At 44.5% G+C, this 12,500-nt stretch overlaps 1 protein-coding gene across 1 annotated transcript in view; it reads left to right on the top strand.

The window, feature by feature from the left end:
* Positions 1-1,435: 1,435 nt before the first annotated feature.
* The window catches only part of LOC138956603 (uncharacterized), an 11,436-nt gene continuing 371 nt past the window's right edge, over positions 1,436-12,500 (top strand). The window contains exons 1-2 of the mRNA XM_070327918.1: positions 1,436-1,624; positions 6,880-7,512. Of these exons, the coding sequence (XP_070184019.1) occupies positions 1,436-1,624; positions 6,880-7,512 (822 nt within the window). The remainder of the gene's footprint in view (positions 1,625-6,879; positions 7,513-12,500) is intronic.

Raw genomic sequence — 12,500 nt, forward strand, 5'->3', positions numbered from 1 at the left:
CTATCATGTCGGCCCTTCCACATCATGTCGGCCCCCTCTCCATCAAGTCTCTATCATGTCGACCCTCTCCACATCATGTCGGCCATCTCTCCATCATATCGGACCCCTTTCTATGATGTTGGCTCCCTCTCCATCATGTCGGCCTACTCTTCATCATATTGGTTCACTCTTCATCATATCGGCCCCCTCTCCACCATTTCGGCTCCCTATCTGTCATATCGGTCCCCTCTCTATCATGTCGGCCCACTCTCCTTTATGTCGGACTCATCTCTATCATGTCGGCCCACTCTCTAGCTCGTCCTGATATGGCTCTGCGTAGTCGACTGGACGTTAAGCAACAAATAAACAAACAAACAAACAAACAAACTCTCTATCATGTCGGCCCACTCTCTATCATGTCGGCCCACTCTCTATCATGTCGGCCCCCTCCACATCATGTCTGCACCGTCTCCGTCATGTTGACCCCCTCTCCATCAAGTTGCCTCCCTCTTTATCATGTCGGCCCCCTCTCTGTCATGTCGGCCCCCTCTCTGTCATGTCGGCCCTCTTTCTATCAATCGGCCCCCTCCACATCATGTCGGCCCCATCTCTATCATGTCAGCCCCCTCTCTGTTATGTCGGCCCCCTACACATCATATCGGCCTACTCCAATACATCATGTCGGAACCCTCCACATCATGTGTGCTACCTCTACATCATGTCAGCCCTATCTCTATTATATCGGCACCCTCCAGATCATATCGGCCCCCTCACTATTACATCTGCACCTTCTCTATCATGTTAGCTCCCTCTCCATTATGTCGGCCCACTCTCCATTATGTTGTCTCTACCTCCACCTCGTCAGTTCGCTCTCCATCACATGGCCCCCTCTTCATCATGTCTCCTCACTCTCTGTCATATCACCCCCTCTCTATCATGTCGGCCCGTCTCCATTATGTCGACCCGCTCTCAATCATGTCGGCCACCTATCTATCATTTCGGCCCTCCCGCCCCCCCCCCCCCCCCCCCCACATCAGGTCTGCCCCCTCTCTTCTCATATCGCCTCTCTCTCTTTAATGTCGACCACCTCTGTTATCATGTCGGCCCCCACTCTATCATGTCGGCCCTTTTTCTATTTTGTTGGTGTCCTGTCTATCATGTCGGCCCCCTCCACATCATGTCGGCCACATCCACATTATGTCGGCCACATCTTTATCATGTCGGCGCACTCTACATCATGTCGGCTCCCTCGTTATTATTCCAACCCCATCTCATTCATGTCGACCCCCTCCGCATCATGTCGGCCCCCAATAATCAGGTCGGGCGTCTCCGCATCATGTTGGTTCCCTCTCCAAAATGTTGGCCTCATCCACATCATGTCTGCCCCCTCTCTATCATGTCTGCTCCCTCCACTTCATTTCGGCCCCCTCTCCATCATGTCGGCCCTCTCTCGATCATGTCGCCTTCCTCTCCATCACGTCGGCCCACTCTCGATCATATCGGCCCCCTCTCTATCATGTCGGCCCATTCAACATCATGTCGTCCCCCTTTCTATCATGACTTCCCCCTTTCCATTATGTCGGCCAACTCTCCATCACGTCGGCCCACTCCCCCTCTCTATAATGTCGGCCCCATCCACATGTCGGTTCCGCCTACATAATGTCGGCCCCTCTCTATCATGTCGGCCCCTTCTCCTTCATGTCAGCCCTCTCCCTTTAATGTCGGCTACATCTCTATCGTCTATGCTCCCTCTATTTCATGTCGGCCCCCTCTGCATCATTTCGGCCTCCTTTCAATCGTGAGGGCCCCCTTTCTATTATGTTGGTACCCTTCACATCATGTTGGCCCAGTCTCCTTCATATCGGCCCACTCTTTCTTATGTGGGTCCCTCTAAATCATGTCGGCCCCCTCTCCAGCATGTCGGCCCACTCCCTTTAATGTCGACCCAGTCTCCATCATGTCGCCCCCCTCTCTATCATGTCGGCCCATTTTCCATCATGTTTGCTCCCTCTACCCCCCGCGGCTTAATAATAATCTTTCGTTAAAAAGGCTTGCTCTAAGCGCTTGGCATCTAAACTAAAACGCCATTCACACTCTTTACAATGATGTACAAGAACTTCATGTCACACTCTTTCATTCAGTATAGCACCATTCACACAGTTGTTATTCTGTACAAGACAATAAGTTAGTCTAACATTTAGAATGTTCATAAGATGAAAACAAGAGAAAACCAGACTGATTAAAACAACTGCTTAGTGCTAACAAAGCATGAATCTTAATGATAACGTAATAACTATATGCTAAAATAACTTCGAACTTTTAAGAACTTCTTATAAGATACACAGCACATCTAGATAAACACCAGAATGATCAAACAAAAGGCAACTCGTTAAAACTATTAAATGCATCAATGTCTAAAACACGAAAGACTCAAATATAAGATACACAATTCTCTAGAATTGTTTATTAAAACTGAAACCGACCCGCTCAAAGTAAACCATACCCACCCCCTCCCTACCCACCCCCAACCCTCCTCCTACACTAAATACTAATTATTTCTACTCTTAACTTCCCAACTACACGTTATCCATAAACTATGCACAGGAACATGTGTGTCAGCATTATGTGGCACCGACATGACTTGTGCATATCTAGCTTACAGCTAAGGGTTAAAGTTAAAGGACTACTGCAGTGAAAAATTATATTTATAATAATTTAAAACAAAAGACAAAAATAACAAGCTTAGGGGGAGTCCCATATTGGTTGGGACGAGAAATAATTTACCCGATGCAACCCAGCATGTCGTAAGAGGCGACTAACGGTTCTGTTTCTCCTTTTACCCTTGTTAAGTGTTTCTTGTATAGAATATAGTCAATGATTGTAAAGATTTTAGTCAAGCAGTATGTAAGAAATGTTAAGTCCTTTGTACTGGAAACTTGCATTCTCCCAGTAAGGTCATATATTGTACTACGTTGCAAGCCCCTGGAGCAATTTTTTTATTAGTGCTTTTGTGAACAAGAAACAATTAACAAGTGGCTCTATCCCATCTCCCCCCTTTCCCCTATCCCATCTCCTCCCTTTCCCCTACCCCATCTCCCCCCTTTCCCCGTCGCGATATAACCTTGAATGGTTGAAAACGACGTTAATTACCAAAGAAAGAAAGAAAGAAAGTTTGCTCCCTCTCCATCAGATCGGTTCCCTCTCCATCATATCGGCAACCTCTCCATCATGTCTGCTCCCTATCTGGCATTTCGGCCTCCTCTCTTTCTAGTCAGCCCCATCCACATCATATCGACCCCCTCTCCATTATTTCGGTTCCCTATCTGTCATATCGGCCCCGTCTCCATCATGTCGGCCCGATCTCTATCATGTCGGCCGCCTCTCTATCAATTTGGCCCCCTCCACATCATGTCTGACCCCCCTCTGTCATATCACCCCCTCTCTATAAGGTCGGCCCTCTCTCTAACTTGTCGGCCACCATTCTATCATGTCGGCCCTCTCTCCTCTAAGTCGGCCTCTTCTCTATCATATCGGCCCACTCTCTATCATGTCGGCCCCTTCCACATCATGTCTGCCCCTCTCTGTTATATCGGCCCCATCTCTAGCATGTCATTACGACTCCAAAATGTTGGCCCCCTATCTATCATGTCGGCCCCATCTCTGTCATGTCGTCCCCCTCTCTATCATGTCGGCCCTTTCCAGATTATATCGGCCCTCTCTCTATCACATCTGCCCCTTCTCTATTATTTTGGCCCCCTCTGCATCATGTCGGCACCTTTCACATTATGTCGGCCTCTTCACTATCATGTCGGCCCCCTCTCTATCATTTAGGCCTCCTCCACATCATGTCGGCCCACTCTCTATCATGTCAGCCCCCTCTCTATCATGTCGTGCCTCTCTCTATCAAGTCCACTCGCTCTCAATCATGTTGGCTCCCTCTCCATCATGTCGGCCCCCTCTCCATCAGATCGGCCCCCTCTCTATCATGTCGGCTCCATCTCTATTCTGTCGGCTCCCTCTCCATCATGTCGGCTCCTCCATTATGTCGGCCCACTCTCCATCATGTTGGCCCCCTCTCTATCACATCTGCCTTCTCTCTATTATGTTGGCCCAAACTTGTGGAGATGCATACATATATGCGTACATTTCGTTTTAAAAGGTCCTAGTGTACTTATTCTTGAAGTTTGAAGGGAAGCGTCGAAAACAATTTTTAACAAAAAATAAATTGGTTGTTTTTTAGCCCAGAATGACCTCCCGGTCAAACTGGGATGTGTCAAAATAGGCTGCTACACCGGATCCGGACTTATATTAAGCCTAGCGCAGAACCGCACGAGGTGACATGCGACTCATTTCGTGAAAGAGGGTCACACATATTGGACCCTTTTGCATGCTGAAAACATGATATTCTTTAAATTGATACTATGACAAGGAATTACATGTTGTAAACATGTTTGGTCAAGGAAACTACCCACATGGTATATGCTGGCACGTTTCAGTGCGCTTACCCTTTGCACATGTACCGACGGAAATAACTGATTATTGGAACACTCGCAAAAACAATGCACTAAGATGACCGAGATAATGATTCGCGAATAGTAAATGGCGAGAAAACAAAAATCGTTTAAGAAAAATATCAATACTGATTATGTCAAATTGGTAACTTCATTTCAACATTGCATATAATAGACATTTCAATTACTGTCTGCTAGAATGCATACTTAATTGAATTGAGTTTTGTAAGGTGTTTTACCTCTCAAAGCTTTGGCCTTTGCCGACATTTGTTTCATGTACAGTAAGATCTGTTTTGTTGAATTGTATCATCTGTCGACATGTCACAGAAGCAAACCTGGCCAGCACAATTCATCCAGGCGATGAAAAAAGAACAGCGTTTATCCTATGACCTGCAGACTCGGTAACTATGAATTACGCTGTTACCCGAGTAGTTGAATGCGCTACGTAATCCATGGTAACCAAAGCATAATTCATAGTTACTGAGGCTTGTATTCGTTACTTTTCGTCATTGATTGCAAAAACAAAAACATTTATTTTCAAACAGGATTCAATGCCTTTCTAAAATTCAAAGCAGCTTCATCATTATCTAAATGTTAGTGACGAAATGCCATTCAGACAACAATTTCATCTTATATTTTACCAAAATAATCACTAAATAAAAAAAATCAGGGGGGATTGGTTGTAGAAGCCCATGCCGTACGATTACAGTAACTAATTCAGCTCCGCGCAAGTCAGTGTTACGCAATCTTGTTAGTTTAAGTGCTGCTCACAAGTTTCAGGAGTTGTTCACTATTAAAAATGTCCAGTGTGAGGCAACACAAGTACAGTAGTGGTTGATATTCAATCTAAAAGTGTCTCACATGCAGAATTGGATCAAAAGGTCAACGTGTACGCAGAGTCATTAGTAAGTAGCTCTTGAACAAAATGTTTGTGGATCAATTTCAGCAGCACAATCTTTATCTAATTAATCTTTTTCAACAAGAGAAAACTAAAAATGAAAATTATAGGCTTCATGTTGTGTTCATTTGTTTTGTTTTTCAAATCCAGTAGTTAATGCTCCCAGTAAGGTAATATATTGTACTACGTTGCAAGCCCCTGGAGCATTTTTTTGATTAGTGCTTTTGTGAACAAGAAACAATTAACAAGTGGCTCTATCCCATCTCCCCCCTTTCCCCTATCCCATCCCCCCCTTTCCCCGTCGCGATATAACCTTGAATGGTTGAAAACGACGTTAAACACCAAATAAAGTAAAGAAAGAAAAGTAGCTAATGCTGGAAAAAGAACCAGTTGCACACTTGAATATTGATATGTGGAAGGTCTCGGTTGGAAGAAAACAGGCACAAGCAGGTTAGTGTTGACAAAGTTTGTGTTTTTGATGAAAATGTCGTGGTCAAGGGATGTAAACTTACACAAATCGTCAATGGATAGCTTGCATATTTTTTCCTCTCGTAGATGTTCACGTAATACATCGCCAGAGGCTAGGGAATACCTAAAATTCGATCCTTCGGATAATATCCAAGGTATCCACAGACCTGGGAACCCATACAATTTTGCCGTGTTTTGTACGCTTGATTGTCTAGAAAACGATCAGTACAGTCAGATGGAACGAATTCCTAGACTACTTTTCTTCACACGCCCATCCCGAAGCCGATCCAGTAGTTTGACACATGTTTACAGTTTTTGTCATTAAACATTGAAAGAATTATTTGTTTAAAATGTATTGGTAAACTTAATTTACTGTGTGACAGACGCGTATGAACCATGTTTAATTTATGGATGTTCAAATGTGGTGTGGAGTACGCTCATTGTTCTGAAAATACACCAGGTTTGTTTGAGAATACTCCAAGTGTAAAAGAGGGGTTCCCAGGTCTGTATCCAGGACTCAGAGTACCAGTTAAGTCAATGTATTCGCACCGTCTCCGTAGTTACCCCCCCCCCCCCCCCCGCGGGTTAGGGGGAGTCCCATATTGGTTGGGACGAGAAAGATTTTACCCGATGCTCCCCAGCATGTCGTAAGAGGTGACTAACGGATTCTGTTTCTCCTTTTACCATTGTTAAGTCTTTCTTGTATAGAATATAGTAAATTTTTGTAAAGATTTTAGTCAAGCAGTATGTAAGACATGTTAAGTCCTTTGTACTGGAAACTTGCATTCTCCCAGTAAGGTCATATATTGTACTACGTTGCAAGCCCCTGGAGCAAATGTTTGATTAGTGCTTTTGTGAACAAGAAACAATTGACAAGTGGCTCTATTCCATCTCCCCCCTTACCCCGTCGCGATATAACCTTCGTGGTTGAAAACGACGTTAAACACCAAATAAAGAAAGAAAAAGTCTAAGTAGCTAATGTAGGTTGTAAATGGAAAGTATATCTCATGTCTTTAATTCCAGTGGGAGTTTCTCAACGCCTGGTTCCCTCACCTAGACAGCGAATCATACATCATCCCCCCGGCTCACATTGACACTGTGCAAGAGAGAATGGCATTTATGGGAGAAGGTGAGCGAATCCAGGTACTGAAATCACAGCAACAAATAGACAGAGATGAGAATAGAGAGGTCAGGGACACTGTCCGCATAGACAGAGTGCTGAAAAATGTCCACCACTGCATGAATCAGATAAAGAACAAAGCCGCAAGGGAAAAAGAAATTATGGTAATTCTGACTCAAGCTAAACTTGGTGTATATGGTGCTAATACCCAAAGCATCTATACTGGTGCAGCCGCCAGGAACACGAACAGCGTCAAAGCAGAGCCGTTGGACCTGAAGGAGGACTTTGTTGACCTGCTCGTCATACATCGCGAGCGTGGGATAATGATGGCGGCAATCATACCTCAGACAGAAGACGACCCCCTTGCAGTTCAAGAAGAACTAAAGAAGGCCGCTGCCTACCTGAAGCAAGCCAGAGATGTTGTGAGGCGCTCTGTTCTGGGTGACCTGGTAACACAGCCAGCCCTCCACAAGGCCATTATCCTGCCCGACACAACGAGGCGCTGTCTGGAGGAGGTGCTGCTTAACATGAGTGATGTAAGTAAACACCTGAGCTGTATACTTTCACATACACAAATGTTCACCCACACATACACATACGCGCTCACTCACTAACGGGGAGGGGGGAGAGAGAGAGAGAGAGAAACAGACAGACAGAGACAGGAGGAGAGAGAAAAGAGAGGGAGAGAAAAAGAGGGATAGGGGGAGAGAGATAGAGAAAGACAGCTTTATTCACCACAACCTTTGTTTGAAAAGGTATGCCTTAGAGACACGTACCCCTGTGTCTTTGACAAATCACTAACACTAATGGCACGTTTAGCAAAACGTGAACCCCAATTTGATGGAACAACAACTAACTATAAAACTCGTTTTATTCAACCACTAACAACATCACATATTGTCATAGGTTACCCAACTGTGAAATGATTTTCCATGTTCTTAAACATAGGTCATCCCCTCGCTGGTTATCGGTTGAAAGGTCTATCGACGGGCGCAGTGGCGTGGTGGTAAGACGTCGGCCTCCTAATCCAGAGGTCGTGAGTTCTAATCCCGGTCGCTGCCGCCTGGTGGGTTAAGTGTGGAGATTTTTCCAATCTCCCAGGTCAACTTATGTGCAGACTTGCTAATGACTTAACCCCCTTCGTGTGTACACGCAAGCACAAGACTAAGACAGTGCGCACGGAAAAAGATCCTGTAATCCATGTCAGAGTTCGGTGGGTTATGGAAACACGAAAATACCCATCATGCCTACTCAACGAAAGCGGAGTGAGCTGACTATGCTCTCAGAGTATAGTGTGGGGAACCCAAATGGGCAAAAGGAGCTCACACGTAACCAGAACATTCTGGAACGCTGAAAAAGAAGAAAGGGTTATCGCAATACACCCTTCCGTTAATTATGTAGAATGACGCCTTTACCATTGAAGTAAACGGTTAAAGTTGTGAGGGGTATTGCAGTACACCCTCCCGTAAACTTAGGTGTAGATCTACAGGTATTCAGATAAGGTGAAAGGGGTATCGAGGTACCACCTTCTGTTACTGTTCCTGTCCTCCTATTAGATTTTACATTTTAACTTTAAAGGGGTATCGGGGTACCACCTCCTGCAAAATCTAATTACAGACTGACGGGACGGAAAGCAAGGGGTATCGAAGAACGCCCTTCCTAATAGTCTTCAAATGAAAATCCTCTTCTTTACCTACGTTCTAACTTTCAAATAATGATGAAATATTATGAAGCCGGTTAAAACATGTGTATACAATCACCTGAGACAGATACTGACTTATGGTGCCTTTTATTAATGTCGCTTAAACTGTCCTAATACTTCAGACAAAGCGATTGGACAGAATACATCACTCTGACTCTGAAAAAAGACAGTACTTGTTATGAACACAAGAAAACTCTAACTCGTTGCTTTTTTTTCCAAATTGACCAAAAGCGAGGAGGTGGCTATGGTGGAGGTCTGACTGGTGGTCTGATTTCACACGGCAAAACCCACCCTGTCTCCCAAACAAGCTCCAAAAAGGCTTTGGTTGCTCTTTTTGCACGGTCCAGTGTATCGACCTTGACCTGGTAACCCTGCTCAAGTTCAGGTTCGTCACTAAAGCGTCCGCCTGTCTCCACTGAAACTGAAGCGCACGAATCCTTCAGGTCAGAACCACCTGGTTCTGTCATGTTTCTCTGAATATTTGCACAGACTTCTGTTTCTCGCGTTTCTGTGTGATCTGGCCGCTCTGCCGCACTACAGATAGAGTCTGGATCAGTTACATCCCTGCTCTCAGATAAGTCAGATTGTCTCTGAGCAACCGACACGTCTTTGATTTGCGTTTGTGATTCCAGTTTCGCATCTCTCATTTCTGGGACTACTTTGATAGCTGAAGCATCGAGTTTTAAGATACGTTCAATCAGAAGTCTAAACTAGTCAAATCCTGCATCTCCCAAGACGCCTTACTCTGATGCATCAGAACATGGTTTTTTTTCCGCAATCCCTCTTTCTGATACCTGGGTCTAATCTTCCACAACTCTTCCCCTAGAGTGAATATTGTCACCGGTACCTATTACACTGTATTGAGCCGATACAGCTATATCCTCACCTTCTCGAAAGGCAGAATTCCTCTGAACAACTGATCCAACTAAAGAACCCTTTTCAAAACTTGCTTATCTTTATTGGTTTCCTTTAGGAGAAATCACTTTGTCCTTTCCCATTTTAAACGTGGAATCACCCATTCCCTTGAAGGGAAACCTTTTGGAACAATCAAACTCCCTTGTTCTATTTCCTCGTGATCTTCTATCAAAATATCTACCCTTGTTTGAGTTACCAGCCTTACATTCAGCCTTCTTTTGTAAGTTTCTTCTGCCCACAGTGGTGCTCCCTGTACCCTGAGTATTCTGGTTATGACCCCCTCCCCTATGCACAACCCTCGTATTCCCACTAGCAGAACAAAGCATATCACTGCTCCTACAATTCCCATTTCTGTTATCCCCTCTGTTTTTATTCCGTGGACACTTTTTGTTATATTTAGTCAAGTTTTGACTAAATATTTTAACATCGAGGGGGAATCGAAACGAGGGTCGTGGTGTATGTGCGTGCGTGTGTGTGTGTGTGTGCGTGTGTGTGTGTGTGCGTGTGTGTGTGTAGAGCGATTCAGACTAAACTACTGGACCGATCTTTATGAAATTTGACATGAGAGTTCCTGGGTATGAAATCCCCGAACGTTTTTTTTCATTTTTTTGATAAATGTCTTTGATGACGTCATATCCGGCTTTTCGTGAAAGTTGAGGCGGCACTGTCACGCCCTCATTTTTCAACCAAATTGGTTCAAATTTTGGTCAAGTAATTTTCGACGAAGCCCGGACTTCGGTATTGCATTTCAGCGTGGTAGCTTAAAAATTAATTAATGACTTTGGTCATTAAAAATCTGAAAATTGTAAAAAAAAAATAAAAATTTATAAAACGATCCAAATTTACGTTTATCTTATTCTCCATCATTTGCTGATTCCAAAAACATATAAATATGTTATATTCGGATTAAAAACAAGCTCTGAAAATTAAATATATAAAAATTATTATCAAAATTTTTTTTTCGAAATCAATTTAAAAACACTTTCATCTTATTCCTTGTCGGTTCCTGATTCCAAAAATATATAGATATGATATGTTTGGATTAAAAACACGCTCAGAAAGTTAAAACGAAGAGAGGTACAGAAAAGCGTGCTATGCAGCATAGCGTAACCACTACCGCGCTAAAGTAGGCTTGCACTGTTTAACCCCTCACTCTATCACTTTTGATTAATTTCACATCCCCCACCACTACTACCTTCCCTCTCTCTCGTTATGGCAGGCAGGCGGATAAAGACACACACATGTGAGCGAGCGGAGAGAGAGAGAGAGAGAGAGAGAGAGAGAGAGAGAGAGAGAGAGAGAGAGAGAGAGAGAGAGAGAAAGAAATAGAGAGGGAGAGAGAGAGAGAAATAGAGAGAGAGAGAGAGAGAGGGAGAAAAAGAGAGAGAGAAATGGAGGGAGAGAGAGAGAGAGAGAGAGAGAGAGAGAGAGAGAGAGAGCCAGGGGTGGGGTGGGGGTGACAGAAGTCGCATTCGCTCTGTCACAGTGAAATGTATGTGTGTGTGTGTGTGTGTGTGTGCGAGCGTACTTCCCCATTTACAATTCAGCAGTTCTTTCGTTCTTCGCTCCACGATAAAAACGTGCGAAACGGAGAGTACAGTGTCAACAACTTGCGCGTCATGCCAATTTCATAATCAAGTCTCACGATACAGGCGTCTTAAATATAATTCAAAATGGGTCTTGAAAAGAAAGAATCTGCATTGATATTTTGTCAAAACAATCGTTTTGCGTATTATCTGCGTGTTCCATTATAGACATCAAACATGCATCGAATAGCTTCTTGATCAACTGATGAATGGGTTTCCATGCTTTTAATCTATGCTTGAATTGTGATTCCTTTGTCGCTGCCCTACACGCCACCAGGCGTGAAAGGCAGTAAGTAAGTAACTTGAATTGTGATTGCTGATGTAGCACACACACACACACACACACACACACACACACACACACACACACACACACACACACACACACACACACACACACACACACACACACTAATCGCGTTCAGTTTCATTCTGTGAGTTCGACAGCTACTTGACTAAATATTGTATTTTCGCCTTACGCGACTTGTTTACTTGTTTGTTTGTTTGCTTAACGCCCAGCCGACCACGAAGGGCCATATCAGGGCGGTGCTGCTTTGACATAAAACGTGCGCCACACACAAGACAGAAGTCGCAGCACAGGCTTCATGTCTCACCCAGTCACATTATTCTGACACCGTACCAACCAGTCCTAGCACTAACCCCACAATGCCAGACGCCAGGCGGAGCAGCCACTAGATTGCCAATGTTAAAGTATTAGGTTTGACCCGGCCGGGTCCGTGGACACTGACGAGCGTAATGTAAAGTTCCTCCACAAATGTTACATGTACCCTTTTTCCTCTGCAAAAAGCAAATACACCTTGCGAGCACATAGCTCACAAAAGGCGCTCGACACGAAATGACATTAACAGAACTACCAAGAATACTCCGCATCCATATTCCATCCCAATGATTCTTTGGTCACATGAACTCGACTTTCACAATTAAGTGATAACACAACGCTAACGCATCGGAAGTGATATACTCCCATCCCACACATCCGTTCTAGGTTCCGTTCCCAGACGATTTGGATCATTAATGGAAAGACTTCCACTACGATCAGACGTTTCGCAAAGATGCCAACAACGGCCGTTTGCGCAGTGTCTCATCGTTGTGGTAGCCGCGTCCTCAGTAGCTGCCTTCAGGACGGCTGGAAACGGAAGCTAGAACGGATGTGTGGAATGGGGTATTACAACGCAGTGTGTGAGAGCACTAGTGCTGTGGTAGCCGCTCGCGATCACTTCCGATGCGTTGGCGTCGCGTTACCATTGCGTCGCCACAAAGGGGAGACTCTTTTCCGAAAAGAGGGTGTCTGGTTGTTGAT

This window comes from Littorina saxatilis, unplaced genomic scaffold, assembly GCF_037325665.1.
Source record: "Littorina saxatilis isolate snail1 unplaced genomic scaffold, US_GU_Lsax_2.0 scaffold_74, whole genome shotgun sequence".
Classification (NCBI taxonomy): Eukaryota; Metazoa; Mollusca; class Gastropoda; order Littorinimorpha; family Littorinidae; genus Littorina; species Littorina saxatilis.